Below are 15,118 nucleotides of genomic sequence, written 5' to 3'. Positions count from 1 at the left end.
AAATTTTTGGATTCTTAATTTTGCAGATTTCCTTTTCTAGCCATTTTAAGCACATTGTTCTAAATTTTTAGCATGTCCATTAAACATAATGAATATATTTACCTAAAAGATGCCAGATATTCTAGGCATAAGAAAGATACCTTTTTTTTTTGGAGATAGGCTCTCTCTATGCAGATCAGGCTGGTCTCCAGCTCACAACGATCCTCCTGCCTCAGCCTCCAGAATGCTAGGATTACAGGCGTGAGCCACCATGCCCAGCTTTGATTTTAAATAAATGGAGTACTATGGTTTATTGGCAGTTTTTGACTGTAGTATGAAGTATGTCCTTTTTTTTTTGGTTGGTTTTTTTTTTTTTTTTTTTTTTTTGGTATCGCGGATCAAACTCATGACTGCTGCTTGCCAGGCAGGCATTTAATGCCGGTGAGCTAAATTCCCAGCCCCTGAAGTATGTCTTTTTGATATCCTCATTATTTAACAACACTCAAAGATGATATAACCAAGAAAAAAGGCCAGAAGACATGGAATCTGAGGCTGCCACTCTTTGTATGACCATTTTATTAGTTAACTTTTTGAGTCTTTAGTTTCTCCATCAGTGTAAAAATGAAAAAAAAAGGTATCAGGCTCCATCTTTTCATTTCCTAATCACCCTAAGGTTTTTATAATAATTTCACAAGATATTTAACTCCTCTTAATAATACATTTTTATACCTTAAAGTGGAGCCTTAAGTACAGTTCCAGAATGCATACAAATTGTTATCACCAGAATTTAAAGTCTCTTGCTGTACAAATAGCCTATCCATAAATCTGGTTGGCGAAAATACTAAGTAATGTGAGAAAACAAAACAGTACAGAGAAATCCTTTGTGATTGCTGAGTGATATGAATCAGGACTTCCGTTTCCTACCCATTGGGCCTGCCTTTAGACCTTGCCTGACCCACAGCTATTTAATGAGATTATAAAGATAGAATTTGGGCCCCTGCACGTTTCAACACCCCAGTGTCTGATGTGTGCCAAACACTGAAGGCAGTTAGTGTGCGTACAAGAGAACCTGTAGAAATTTAGAAGAGCAGGAGTCAGCGGAGTTTTGAAGGACAGGCATGCTGCATGAAACAGGATCAGCGTCTTTGTTCAAGGAAAGGTAGGCTTCAGGCTTTCTCGGTGCTTCTGTTTATATTTAGTAATTTATTTAAAGATTTCTTGTCTGATTTTTTTTTTCCCCAACAGTTATATGCATGTTTTGTATCAGATACTCTCCTAAGTCATTAAGGCAGCCCTTTGTCCTTAGGGATTTCATACTTAGCATCTGTAAAGAGAAAAATGACCATTTATTGTAAGTGCAACTGTAAAAGACCAAACATTAGATTTCCAAGGGACAGATAATGCCTCCTAACTAAACATTTTTCAGGTTCAATTAAAAAAAAAAAAAGACGCTGAGCTGGGGATTTAGCTCAGAGGCATAAGTGCCTGTCTTGCAAGTGCAAGGTCCTGAGTTTGATACTCTTACCAAAAAAGAAGAAAAAGACTCTTGGAGTGCGGGTGGGGTCTTACAAAGGAAACAAACACATTTGTACGTCAAGAGTGATGTAAGCACTTTTTCAGTGCTTGAATGTAAATTCTGATTTGGAAAGTGATGGGAAATTAAGTAAGGAGCAGCAGGTTTTAAGAATGGAAATCTTGTTAAATGAAGTTTTAGAACTGAGTTCTAAAAGGGTTCTAAAAGGGAAGGGTTGCTCTGAATGAAAACAGCTGACCAGCGGAGCAGTGGGGATGACTACAGATCTGAGGATTTTGGATGAGATTTATGATTTAGTACCAGTGCTTATATGAAGAAAGAAAAATGGAAGAAGCTGGCTGTAAATGTAATCTTACCAAGTTAATAGCAGCAGCATGGAGACATTTGAAAGGTACTTGTTTATGTGTCTGCAGTTCAGAGGAACGTGTGAGCTGGAGGCTTGAGAGCTATCAGCATAATAAAAGGAGTTACATGTAAAACCATGGGAATGCGTATGATATTTCAGGTGGAGTACAGAGCTTGAAGCTTCAAAGAGTGACTTTGAAAGAGAGGTTTTGGGTACCAGAATGGATTGTATGCACGAGGGTGCCAGAAGTAGCTAAGGACAAGGCGTCTGCTTTAGCAACGTTCACATTCTGATGAGGGAAGAGAGAGGAGTGAACATTCAAAAACGTGTCATGAAAGAGGGGTAAATAGACTAGCAGTAGGTAGGGTAGACGTGAATGATGACATATGTGAGTGGCCAGGTGGCTACTTTAAGTGAGGTGGTCCTTGAAGTGCTTGCTTTTAGGGATGGACACCAGACCCTGCTTTTCATTCCCAGCACTGTGGAATTTTTTTTTTTTTTTTTTAAAGTTCTGGGGCCGGGGATTTAGCTCAGCACAAGTGCCTACCTGGTAAGCACAAGGTCATGAGTTCAATCCCCAGTACCAAAAAAAAAAAAGCTTTGATAAGTTCAGTAGTCCAAGCAAACCTGCCTTAAACTGATGCTGGAGATGTGAGTGACTAGCACTAGGAGTCAGATCAGGGCAAGGACAACCAACCAGTCCAGAAGAGGCTGCCACCGAGTGTAGTTACGGTGCACAGAGAAGACCTGGAGCCCAAAAGTGCTGGGATTGAAGAAAGCAGTGGGTGGTAAGAACCAAGAGAGGAGCACCGATTTTGGAATATGGTATAAAGCATTTGGATTTTACCTTGAAAATAAACAAGGAGATACTGAAAGTTGTTAGGGGACCTTGAAAATAAACCAGGAAAGTTGTTAGGGGTTACCTAGTGAGATGGGGAGTGAGAAGACTAGGAGGAAAGCAGTTCATTTGGCTAATGTGTGAGAGGCACTGCCTTAAACTCCTTTTATGTTAGTTTATTTTGAAACCTTTGCTATTAAAACTTCGAAAAATGGTACCTGATGGGCTGAAAGCCTTTGGATATGATACATCTGTTAGATGCTTCAGGCAGGTACTTAATGACAAAGAATCTTGATTGAAGCAAAGTATAACTATCTTTATGTCTTAGCGCCAACTATTTCTGTTATGCTCCATGTCTTCAGGAAACAGGTTTCAGCTACTAAGGCTGAAGCAGAAAAGGATGGAGTGAAGGTCCCTACAACCCTGGCGGAATATTGCATCAAAACTAAAGTGCCTTCCAATGACAACAGCTCAGATTTGCTTTATGACGACTTGTATGATGACGACATTGATGATGAAGATGAAGAAGAGGAAGATGCCGACTGTTACGACGATGACGATTCTGGGAATGAGGAGTCGTGACGTGCTCCTTCAGTGCCCCTGCACTGCCCTGCCGTCTCAGGCCAAAGGGAGGGGAGCGAGTGGGGACCTAGCAGTGGCCCCTCAGCAAAACCTATTCAACAGGGGGTGGGGAAACAAACACAGCTCCTGCTGACTCCCCTTATGGATCTCAGTTTGCTCCTTTTTATGGACCTTTAATGGAGAGAAAGTAACCCTCGACAGAATGTCTGAATTCTTGCATTCTTTACCCTTCCATCACTGTATTGATTTTTTTTTTTTTTAAACCCAAACTCCAGCATCACTTTGTCTTTACAAAATGTTCACGGCAAAACACACACGTTCGTTTAAGGTTCCTAAAGAATTAAATAGTCTTTTTAAGACATTTAATGTGTTTTAAAGCCGGGAACCCATTGGGAGTTCACAAGTGCTGCATATGCTGAGTAGCAAGAGAAAATACAAAAATGACCCACAAACTTTAAAAAACTTTTGCCAAGGTTTAGCTGCTCATTTACATTAGTGTGTGCACATCTGTTCAGCCCTTGATGGCAAATTCTGTTTCTTTCTCTTCAGGCTGGGATACGGTGGGCATCAGGGACTGGCTTCTCGCTAAGCCTGATGTGATGTGTTCTGTCAGCCTCCACAGCAGGGAGGTCTTAGCTACTCTGAGCAGAGAAATCAGATTTTGATTTTTGATGTTTTTTTTAATTGATTGGGATCTAAACTCTGAAATAAATATTCATACTTTCCATAGAACCGAGCACTTGGTTACTATTTATTTTAAAGGCAAGTTTTTTTCCTCCCACCAAGCAGTGGGGCAAATGGGGAAGAAACAAACTGATGTGTGGGTTTTTAGTGACGAGAACAAATGGTTTAAAAACATCAACTTTGGTTGATGCTGCTGAGGGAAAAAAAGTCAGAACTGCTGGTAGCCACTGTTGGGAGAGGAAACATCTGTTTTATGTATGTAACATGGCCTTCCCCTCAAAGATACACTCTTAACATGAGGTTTGGTTTGGTTTTTAATTTAAATAGCCACTTTCAATTACTCAGTATTAATCCTAGGTGCATGTGTTAAGATTTTGTCAATGAGCTGCTTACACTGATAGTGAAAAATGTGGACGTGTGAGACTTGAGTGAATGGTTCTTACTTGCTTTCACTGGATGTGATCTGGACTTTGTTTTTCCTTTCAGCGTGTTTGGAGCCTTTCCTGGGCTTGTCTCTTCTGGCAGCCAAGAGTTTTGATGATAGGCAGTTTCCAGGCCAGGTCAGAACTGTTGGCTGTGCAGTTGCTGCAGGTTTGATTCCCAGGTCTCAGTCATACGTTGTCTCCCATCACAATTGAGATTCCAGCAGCCTTTACCATACAGGGACTACAGAATTGAAGGTGATTTTTTTATTGTTGTTGTTAATGGGGTGCAGAAACTCGTAGTGTTGAGTGGGAAAAGCCTCTATAATATAAAGTCAGATTTCAGAAAGAAAATAAGCAAAGACTGACGACAGTCCTACTTAAGATCCCTGTACCCAGTGTCATCTTCAAGTCACAGCTCAGAAAGAACCAAAGGGCAGATTAAGGGCAGATTGGGGACAGGGGTAGGACAGGCCCTAGGACAGACCAGAGTAGCCGATGCTTACTTCCTTAGCGCCTCCTTCCTTTCTGATCTCAGGGTTTTCATTTGCTCTTCTAATGCTCCCAAACTTAAGCTATTTTCCAGCAGCCAACTCTGGCCTATAAGGCTTGGTCTATTGTTCGGTGGGAATATTTAACATGTTAAGGTTAATATGGGACATTGCTGAGCCTGGTCCCAGGATCTCTGTGACTCTCCACAGGGCCAGAGCTGCTGTTACACCTTCGATTTCACAGATTCAGGAAACAGCAGCTCTGTGTAGAGATACACTATTAATTTTCCCGAGTATAAATTCTTGCAGAATTTTGAAATGAGCTGTTTGCTCCCCACACTTAAGTACTGCTTTCAGATAACCTGCAAAACTTCTGGAGCCAAAGTCTTTGCCAGTGCTCTCAGATTTACCTCCCACTCAGCGCCCCCAATCACAAGTTTACAGCCAGTAGCTTGATTTTACTGTCTCAGAGCCCTAAAATGAAGCCTTTTATTCTCTTTCTGCTAAAGCATCTCACTCACTTCCCAAGGCACCTTGGCGCTATGGGAGGAGCTGTGCTGTTCAGCTCTGTCCCATTAGGCCCTGCTGGCCTCTGTTGCATGACTCAGGGAGCCAGAGAGCCCAGTGCAGGTCCTACTTCTTAGCCATTCCTTCAGCATGGCACTGCTGTAGGTGGGTTTTGCCTCTGATGGGAATACAATCTAGTTCCAGAAGCCAGGGGTATTTTGACGGCGACAGGTATTCTGATAGTTTAGCCTCACTAACAAAACCCAGATGCTGGTTCCAGTCCTTGTCTGTCCCTCAAATATCCTGTGGAAAAATACTTGAGTAAGGTCCCACCCCCCTTTGCTTTTGCCCCCCTTTGCTTTTTTTGAGAGTGGATGGAGGTCTCAGGCTCATGCCAGAAGCTTGTGAGTATAGTTATGATTATCTGGTATGAAACAAACAAAATTCTGCATTTTTAAGATTCCTTGATTTGAACTGAAGCCTCACAGAGTTGGTCTGTGTGTACTGAGAGGCAGAATGTAGACAGTAAAGCACCGCGTTCTGGTTCTGGTGTTGCCCCTCGGTCTCCCGGCCCCATCCCCTTTTCTTACCATTCCAGAGTTCTTTTCTACTAGCCAAACTTTTTTGTAGTCCTCTCCTGACAATTACTTGCTGGTTTATGTTTGGGGCATATATAGTAGGAGATTGGAAGGGGAAAATGTGTAGTCTCTGCTGGAAATTAATTCTCAACCCTCCCCATCCTGACGAAAAAAGGTTTACATTTATAACTAAGATTCAGATGCAATTTTCAACTATTTTGAAACCAGCAGGACACACCTGACTTTAATAGCTTTCTTAGCTGAAATTGTAGATGTTTTTCTTCAGTTTAACTTATAAAAGATTATCTGATGCATTTTGTGTTGACATCCCCTTTAGTGTTTTATTTTGTCTTTTTCTGCCCATCTGTCTACTAATAAAATGTGAAATAAAATATACCTGTATTGCTACTTCCCCATGGGATGACCCTCTTTTTTTCTTTGTGTTAAAAAGTAAAAGGTGGTATCAGTGTCTTCATTACCTTAGAAATCATGCTCAGTACTGAAGAAAAGTAAAACCACCCCCAAAGCCTGGCTAGTGTGCCTTTTTGACCTGCCCCACCCATCTCCCCAGAGGATCACCATTCCCAAACCACTTTCAAGGCATGTTTAACTTAATTCTAAAATAGGACAGTCTTGGAGGGGTACTTTGCTGCTCAAATACTTTGCCATCTGGGTACCCAGCTTCCTGGTGGTAACACCAGGAATGAAGCAAGAGGTTACATTAGTAAAACCCTGTGTGTTTAGCTTTATTTGTAGACACTGGCCCCTTTTTTCTAGCTGTGATTCCAACCTGTGAGTTAACAGCTTTACGTGTCACATCTGAAGTCACCACAGCTCACAATTCCAGAGGAATAAAAGTATTGAAGATGGACCCTGTGACCCTTGGCTGGTTTTGAGCCAATAACGGAACCAGTACAGGTTATAAATCTCCAATCTGAAATGCTCTGAAACTGGTGTGTAGAACTCTGGTCCCAGGCATTTGGATGCTCAGCACGTACCTGACACCAGAGTCATGTTATTAGCGCGACTGAAGTATGACATAGTGATGCAGACACTGAAATTAGAGGCTGAAACACATTGGGAAACATTTGCAAGAAATGCCAGACTCATAACCTGACTCAACTTTCATCTGTCCCAGCTCAGCCCTGACTGCTGGTCAAGGTTCTATGTGGCCGATGGAAAGCACAGGCAGGTGTGTCTTTCCACCTGGATCCAAGTTTTCGGCTTTGCTTGAGTTAGGAGACACTCTCCTGCCTTAGCGTTCCTTCTGCCAGGGCTCAGAGACTGCCCCTCTCAACAGCTGGAAAGAAGTCACTTTAGCCTTGTAACACAGGATGGCCCTGGCAGGAGGGTCTCAGCTGTCTTCCCAGCCACATCATTGGGCCAAGAGGAGGCCAGCAAAGACCACCACCACAATCTGAAGCCCAACAGCCTGCTGCCAGATGCCCCTGGCCAGAAGTCTGTTCCAGCTGTGAGGTCCAGGATGCCTCCATGGGGACCTCTGCCGAGCCACACCACTGATATCACGAAGTGCTCTCAGAATTTTTATTAGGTGGAGTCTGGGCAAGAGAAACCCCTGGGACAGCTGCCCACTCCGTCCGGGGCACCGGGAGTAGAGGACCCTTTTTGGAGATGGGCTTACACTGAAGTGGAGGCAGATCTTTGATTTTTAAAGGGGAGCTCACTGGCGTATTTTTCTGAGACCTGGTTCAGATTGTCGCCCTTTCACCAACCATTTAAACCAATCTCTAAGGACAGGACCAGATGCAGAAGCCCTGGCTCTCTGAGGACAAACATCAGCCCAGATTCTTGTTGGGCAGGTGATCATCTGCTATTCTCAGATCAAGATTTGGAAGGGGAACCATGACATACCAAAAGGACCAGTTTCTCAAAAACAGATATAAAATAGTTACAAAGGAAAGAGGACAAATCGGTTGGGAGTCTTCATTGGTACCTGACCCCGAAGCCCAAACTGCCTTGCCAAGGGAGATCCAAGGCCAAAGGGCACGGGCTTATTTGGCTACAGTGAGAGAGGTCTGGGTGGGGAGAGCAGACTTGGCTCATCTCATTTACAGTACATACATAAATACACTACATACACAGCAGGCTCCGGGTCCCAGAAGGAGGCTCCCCACAGAGCCTCAGGATCTAGGAACAGCCCTAGGCTCCCAGAAACGCACTCCCCGTGCTCGCTCTCCTGCCCAAGGTGAGCCCTGCTCAGAGCCCACCCCTCGCTCTGCAGTCTAGTTTGTCCAGTATGGAGAGTTGCCGTAGGTGGGTTTGGAGGCTTGAGCCTTGGGCTGTAGGGAGCTGGGCTGGCTGCGCTGTCCTGCGCCGCTCTGAGAAGGAAGGTAAAAAAGCTGTCAGGGCAGGAGGAAACCCACGCCCGGGGGCAGGCCGGGTCACCGCGTCCACTGAACTCACTGGAGTGTCCTGTGGGAGGTGGTGGTGCAGCAGCTGTGAATGGGGCTGCTGGTGGGCTGGCAGGATGTGCAGGAAAGGTGCAGGTGCGTAGCCAGGGGCTGCTCCAGGGGCTAAGGGGCCAGCAGAGCCCAGGGCTGAGGGCAGGCTGAAAGGTGGTGGAGTCCCTGCAGGAAATCCCTGCTTGTCAAAAGCCTGCAGGGCAGAGGTGACATTGGTGAAGGTCAGGCAGGGCTTCACCGCCTACCTACCTGTCCACCTTTGTTCTCCCTCACCTGTGTCTTGCTGTAGACAGCAGCAGTCATGTCCGGGAGGCCCGTGGCACCTGAAGACACGGATGCTCCTAGGAGGAAAAGCAATTAAGTGTTCCCCACAGCATTTGGTCCCAGCTCCAGAAGCAGTGAGGTGGCCCTGCCTGCGAGGATCAAGGAGGAGACAATCCCACATTTGATGCCAGAAGGATGGGTGGACACTACCTTTGACAGGCCCAGAGCCAGCAGACTTGCTTGGTGCCTGTGATGATCCAGCATAGCCACCCTTCGTGTAGTCACCCGCTGCTGTCCCCTGGGTCAGGTCATCATAACCTAGCATGGCAGCACACAGGAGACACGTGTGAGCTAACAAGCCTGCCCTGCCCTATCTCTGTCTCTGTCCATGGTGGGAGCACCCCTCACCTGTGCTGTAGCTTTGCTGGCCATAGCCACTGGCCTGCTGAAAGGGGGTGGTGGGGGTGCTGAGGCTCACACCATGCTGTTTGGCTGAGGCTGGAGGGACCTGGTGGGGCAAGTGGATAAGCACTAGTCTGTGAGCAGTGCAAGGCGACATGAGGTGACATCCACGACCAGAGAGAACCTGTGGTGTCTTTACCACAACACACCATAGAGCTAAAAGCAGGCGGGGAATGTTAACTTCACCCTCAGCCTAAACTGTTCTGGCGGCAAGGTGAGACTGCTCCGGGCGATGATGACCTGCCCCCACACCCTGCTTCTGCTCCCAGCTCTCACCCTTTCAGGACCTAAGGCCGGGGGAAGGACTGCAGCCCCCACAGGTACTCACAAACATGGTGGGCCCATACTGGAAGGCACTGGGTACACCCGTGTAATAGGGAAGGCCTGTGTAGCTGTAGCCAGGTGGCAGCGCGGGATTCAAAAAGGGCTGCTGAGCTGTGTGGTGGGTCTGGGATTGGCTCTGCGGGGGCTGAGCTAGGGTGGTGGGAGGAGCAGGAGACGCAGAATCACCTCTGCCAAACTTTGTGACATCACCTAGCAGAAAAACACAGAACCTTACACACCCAAGGTAAAGGCCAGATCGGCTCCTGCACACAGTAACCGGTCTGCCTGGCAGCTCAAATATGAGCAGCAACAAAAGCCTCCCGACCCTCCCACCTGCTCCCACCCTCCTGGGATCAGCCACAGGGCAGTACCCACCTCTCCCCTGCACCCACTGAGCCAACCCACCTGAATATGGATTGTTAGCCAAGCTCCCATCTCGGCTGGCCAGGGCTGTGGGTGCAGCAAAAGGAATTCCGTAGTAGTCCTGTGAAAGACCGGGGGACTCCTTCAGCACATGTCTCAGCCATTTCAGCAGCATGGGCACCAGGCACTCTGGGTGACAGCACGCTTCCCACACAGGTAACACGCCTGCAGACAGTCTGGGGAAGCGGCATCGCCGGGGTGTGCAACACAGGAGCCCTATCAACCCCAGGGGCTTTGCCAGGCCAGGCTCTAGAAGACCAGCCACACACGTCTGCCCCACACCACAGCTGTGCCTGACAGCTGCCTTGAGCTACCCCAACTTCCTGGCTTTTCCTACGTGAGGCTAGAGAGCAGCCAGGAAAGCTGGGGAAGAAAGGACACCTGGAAAAGCAGTCTGCAGTAGGAAAGGAAGAAACCAGGTAGACACAGGAGCCCAGACCTGAGCCTCAAGGCCTCCACCTACTCTCTCCGCATGGGCAGCAGCAACCCCACAGAGGACCCTGGCAAAGCATGGCAGTTGAACACAATGTGGAGACACAGCAGCGGTATGCCACAGAGCTCAGGACAGGGCATCCCTGGCCTGCCTGACTCCCCATCCTGGGCTTCGGCAGTACACCCACCTGGGGACTAACAAAGTGCAAGCAAGCCTGTGGTCACGGGGAAGCCACCCTGTTGTCTTCTGGCCACACCTCCAGGTGCCCTCCAGGGAACCCACATATCCTTAAGCCTGGAACCTTGAGAAGCAGCAGGACTAGATAACCTGCTCAGGAATTCTGTGGGAGGGTAATATGAACCCACGAAGGGAGTCCATGCACAGATGCTGAGAATTCTAAAGGCAGGAATTGTGCACAAAAGCTGAAAATGCTAGCAAATAACCCACTGGAACACTAAAAGCAACTTATCCCAAATGTGGGCTTGGAGGGTTTTCTCTAACGCATAAATTAAGAAAAAGGAAATCACATAAAGGTGAGTGGGGGGGGGGGGGACCAGCACTGGACCCTGCTCTGTACAGCTGCTGCCCGGAGACTCCTGCGAGACCCAGTGGCCTGGCCAACTGCCCCCTCAGCCTGGGCCACGACTCTGCAGGTGAAGAGCTCTGGCCCGAGTGAGCTGCTGTGTGACGCATGGGGGACCCTGACCCCACACCAATCATTTAAGCACAGGATGACCGAGTATCACCTAAAATGTATCAAATTTATCCAACAAAAGAACTGACTGGCTGAAAGGACACCTGCCTGAGTGACACTCAGGACAATACGTAAACAGAAGTGCTGCCCAGGCGACATGTGGGGTTAGGGTTAAGGTTGAAGAGGGGCAGGAGAGAGAACACAAGGAAAACCACAACCAGGGTCTGAGGATCTCAACAGACACCCCAGGAGGCATCAGGTTGAGAGAGTAGCCACCCCAAAGAGGCTGGCAGGGCAGGAAGCCAAGACACTTTGCGCCCCAGCCCACTCTTCCCTTGCTCCTGAGGCTCCCATGGGAAGGCCCAGGGTCCTCTTGCCCAGGGTCAGGATGAGGAAGTTGCCCGACCTGCAGAGAGCAGGGAGATGCAGCAAGGAGGAGAGGTCAGGCTCTGACGCTGCCCTCCCAGACAGCAGCATCACCGCTCTAGAGAGGGCAGGAGAGCAGTGCTGCCATCGCAGGCATGAACATTGGACGACACAGATCAAAAGAGCCATACAGGCGCTGAGGGAGATTTCATACACCTCAGGGCTGAGTGAGGGCCACATGCCTTGTCACATAGGGTTTTTAAGGGTCTCCCAGAGACTCAGGTCCAAAAGAACTTCAGCTTCCCTACGGCATTCATTCACCCAAGGTAAGGCCACAACAAGCACCATCACCAAACGGAAACTGCCTTCTCAGCAGTGGCATTGAGGAGCTACACAAGCCGAGGACCCTGAGGGTGGCAGTCAAAGTCAAAGGAGGAAGGACAGATCGGGACTCAGAACTGCCATGGCTTCCAACAGTTCACTTCCCACTTACCATAGGCAGCCGTGACTGCAGCATCTGAAGCTCATCATAGCCATAAATCTGCATGAGAACCCAGAAAAGGCATGTAAGGGACCACAGGCCATCTCATGGGCAGCACAAGCCCATCTGGGGCCAAGACACGTCCAGCAATAGTACCCAGATCAGCTGCTGTGAGAACCAACCGTCCCTGGGAGGCATCTAGATGGTGGAAGACATATGAGGAATTACCGGGCAGAGACGGGTGCAGAGAGAGAAAAGCAGTCCAAGCTGGGCACCACGATCCAAGCCCACATCCCCCTCACTAGGTCCTGTCTAGCGCCAGCTCCAAAAGCCAGGGGAGCTGGGGCTGGCCAGGAGTTCCACCATGCACTCACCGGGTAGGCAGGAAGCAATCCTCCAGGGCCCACGAGGTACTGGTTGTGCAGCAGAGGAGGTACCCCTTGAGGCAGGTTTGGAGGTGCTTTGCCTATAGAGTGAAAAATCAAATGCAGTAGAGCAGACACCTCAAAGAGTAAGATTCCTCAGCTGCTTTAGGAAGCACAGGTCACTGGCTCAGCTGGCCACAGTGCTGCCACGGTGGGTCTGTGGCCAGCAACCTAGAGAGGATCATGCTAGAAAGTAGCTTACAGAAGACAGACAGAAACGGTGTCACAATCACAATGTTTTAACACTAGAAAATTCTAGACCAGAGAAGTGCCTGTGGCCCACTAAACCAAAGGTGACAGTGCCCTGAGCAAATCTGAACATGAACAACAAGCCTCCTCCAAACAGTAGAAGCTGTTAGGTTAGATCTGGGAAGTTCCACCACACTAATGTGCTGAAGGCTTGCTCTCTAGTTGGTGGTGACACTGCCAGTGGTGGCCCTCTAGGAGCTGGGCCTTGCTGGAGGATGGCAAGAGGCCCGGAGAAGGGTGTGCTGGCCTGGGGCCTGTCTGAGGCCTAAGGCATGCAGCTTTCCCCCACCGTGTCTTCCGTGTCATGGTGCTGTCACGCCATAGCACAAACATGAGAGTCACTATGGACTAAAACCTCTGAGACCATGAGTGAAAATAAGCAGTTCCTTCTCCGGGCTATTTCCCTCTCTGAGCTCAGGTGTTTTGTCACATTCATAGAAAGCTGACACAGAAGCCAAAAGTGCCAAGAAAGAGACAGGCTGTGTTAAAGGCAGGTTTTGGGAGTTTCCACTTCTGCTAAGCCATTAAGACAGCCTGGATTTAGCTGGCAGTCACAGAAAATGGCCAGGAGAAGGCCAGGACAGGTCATGCCAGACCCCTCCAAGTCACCACACCAATTCAGCTCCAGGGATGAACAGGGCAGAAAATAATGGAGAGCCAGAACCACAGAGGCCTCCAAGAATACCCCACAGATTTTCACCTGGCAGATGGATGCCATACTTCCCTCACAAAGGCTGGAAGCGTCAGCCTCACGAGGTCAGTACATGCCATGCCAGTGGCCAGGTGACACAGAACCAATGTGCTGGTCCTTGTGGCTACCCATCACACCCCCGTTTTGGGAGGCCAAATGTACAAATGTGAGGGGGTGAAGATGGGCATGAAAAGCCCCAGGGTACCTACCTGACGTCACCAAAGGTGCAGTCCTGCCAGTGCTGCTGGGTGCGCTCACAGTGGTCCCACCCACGCAGAGGCTGCTTGAGGTGCTCACGTTGCCAGGTGGGGTGACGCTTGAGGAAGGGGCGCTCGAAGAGGAGGGTGCTGCCGTGGAAAAGGTCGCTGAGGACTGGATGGAAGAGGGGCTCTCCACATTGGCATGCTACCAAAACAAAAGCCAGGATACATAATCTGGAGGCAGAGAAGGTGGGGCTAGGGAGAGCCTGGCTGCCCTTTGTGCTTGTGCTTCATGGCTGAACAGACAGGTGACAGTGCCAGCACCTGGGGGCTCTCCGGAGGTGAACTCTGCCCTCAGTGGTCACCATGGTCTCTCATACTGCAAACAGATTCAGCCATCAGGACTTAAATGTCATTGAAATCATTAAAATTAAGCTCTATAACCAAAGTATACTTTAAAACCCTTCAAGATGCTTGTGTTTTGCTATCTAAAATAAGACATGGAAGCACCAAACTACAGATAACACATGAAGAAAGAGTGTTGGAATACAAGATAAGAAAAGCAGAATAGTCTCAGAACTTCTGACCACAGGGGAACTCGAGCCCCGCCCAAGTCAGAGTCTCTCTTTCTACTGGTCTTAGCTACTCTGGTCTGGAAGCCACAGGAGACCATGGCAGTCCTTTAATCCAAAACCTGGTAAGACCATGCAGTCTATCAGTGCCTTACCAGGGCATGCGTTCCTGAAAACGCAAGGCCTGCCACTAGGCTTGCTCACAGATATCCACCAGGAAGGAAGATGAAACACAGCAGAAAACTCATCTTAGCTCCAGAAATCTGCCGAGCAGTGCAATGCTAGTAAAAAGACACCATGAAGCACTCAAACACTGGTAGGGGCAGGGGGCTGGGCAAACAAGTAGGAAAAAGGTCAGTAAGACTGATACCAGGGGCTGGGGATACAGCTCAGTGGCACAAGCACCTGCCTGGCAAGTACAAGGTCCTTTGATTCCTGATACCAAACAAACAAACAAACATAAAACCCACAAATGTATAACTGTTATCAGTGTTCACATGAGAAAAAGTGCAAAAGCTACTAGAAGAGGGGGTTCCCAGGATAAAGACAACTATGACCTTCGAATTTTCTGTGACATCTCATTCATGTCAGACTTCCTTCCTCACCAGATTAACAGCTAGCAGCATTTGCCACAGTTACTGCATCTGAAAACATGTTCTCTTAGGATATCAGGGAGCCTGCTCCAGCACAGAACAGGGTGCAGATGGCCCCAGCAGAAGGAGGCTAAGGAAGCACAACCTGCCCAGCACCAAAGCCAGCGGCCTCGCCAAGAGACTCCACTTCAGCCCAGCACCACCAGCCACAGGACTCAGAACAGCTCTGATCAAGGTTCCCAAATGTTACTAGTCACACAAATTCCACAGGAGTAAAAACAAACAGGAGACATGCTTGGGAGAGAACCAGGTCCCAGCATGTTGAAAGAACTCAATGAAATCATCCAGAAGGCTTCTCCTTCCATTCCACTGTCGCTAGCAGAGCCCATCTGTGTCCCTCTGCCGCCCAGCACTGTGAGATGTCAAACTGTGGGCCTCATAGGCTCACACCACGTGTATATGGCCTCACTCAGGCCAGTCAGTGTCCTGGGTGGGCAGTTCCCCACAGATGGGCCCAGAAAAGCAAGGAAAGGAAAAACACTGGGATTTCCCTCATA

At 48.3% G+C, this 15,118-nt stretch overlaps 2 protein-coding genes across 14 annotated transcripts in view; one reads left to right on the top strand and one right to left on the bottom strand.

Annotated features, from left to right (window-relative positions):
* Positions 1-6,377, top strand: part of Ube2r2 (ubiquitin conjugating enzyme E2 R2) — a 92,919-nt gene extending 86,542 nt beyond the window's left edge. For all 3 annotated transcript variants that reach the window (XM_063226538.1, XM_005004057.4, XM_003470674.5), the window contains one exon: positions 3,060-6,377. In XM_063226538.1, the coding sequence (XP_063082608.1) occupies positions 3,060-3,279 (220 nt within the window). In that variant the 3' untranslated portion in view covers positions 3,280-6,377. The remainder of the gene's footprint in view (positions 1-3,059) is intronic.
* A 1,115-nt stretch (positions 6,378-7,492) lies between these two features.
* Positions 7,493-15,118, bottom strand: part of Ubap2 (ubiquitin associated protein 2) — a 101,315-nt gene continuing 93,689 nt past the window's right edge. For 9 of the 11 annotated variants that reach the window (XM_013153386.3, XM_013153385.3, XM_013153387.3 and 6 more), the window contains 10 exons: positions 13,406-13,601; positions 12,206-12,297; positions 11,844-11,891; positions 9,840-9,918; positions 9,439-9,644; positions 9,057-9,156; positions 8,859-8,966; positions 8,658-8,725; positions 8,386-8,577; positions 7,493-8,300 (listed from right to left, as the gene is read on the bottom strand). In XM_013153386.3, the coding sequence (XP_013008840.1) occupies positions 8,205-8,300; positions 8,386-8,577; positions 8,658-8,725; positions 8,859-8,966; positions 9,057-9,156; positions 9,439-9,644; positions 9,840-9,918; positions 11,844-11,891; positions 12,206-12,297; positions 13,406-13,601 (1,185 nt within the window). In that variant the 3' untranslated portion in view covers positions 7,493-8,204. Of the gene's footprint in view, positions 8,301-8,385; positions 8,578-8,657; positions 8,726-8,858; positions 8,967-9,056; positions 9,157-9,438; positions 9,645-9,839; positions 9,919-11,843; positions 11,892-12,205; positions 12,298-13,405; positions 13,602-15,118 lie in introns of those variants that run through there. The other 2 variants (XM_063226492.1, XR_010039824.1) reach the window with 2 other exon arrangements.

Source organism: Cavia porcellus, unplaced genomic scaffold (assembly GCF_034190915.1).
Source record: "Cavia porcellus strain 051 isolate PalLab524CR breed Dunkin Hartley unplaced genomic scaffold, mCavPor4.1 scaffold_1, whole genome shotgun sequence".
Taxonomy (NCBI): Eukaryota; Metazoa; Chordata; class Mammalia; order Rodentia; family Caviidae; genus Cavia; species Cavia porcellus.
Note: the sequence above shows the minus strand (reverse complement) of the source record. Positions and strands in the feature narration are given on the sequence as shown.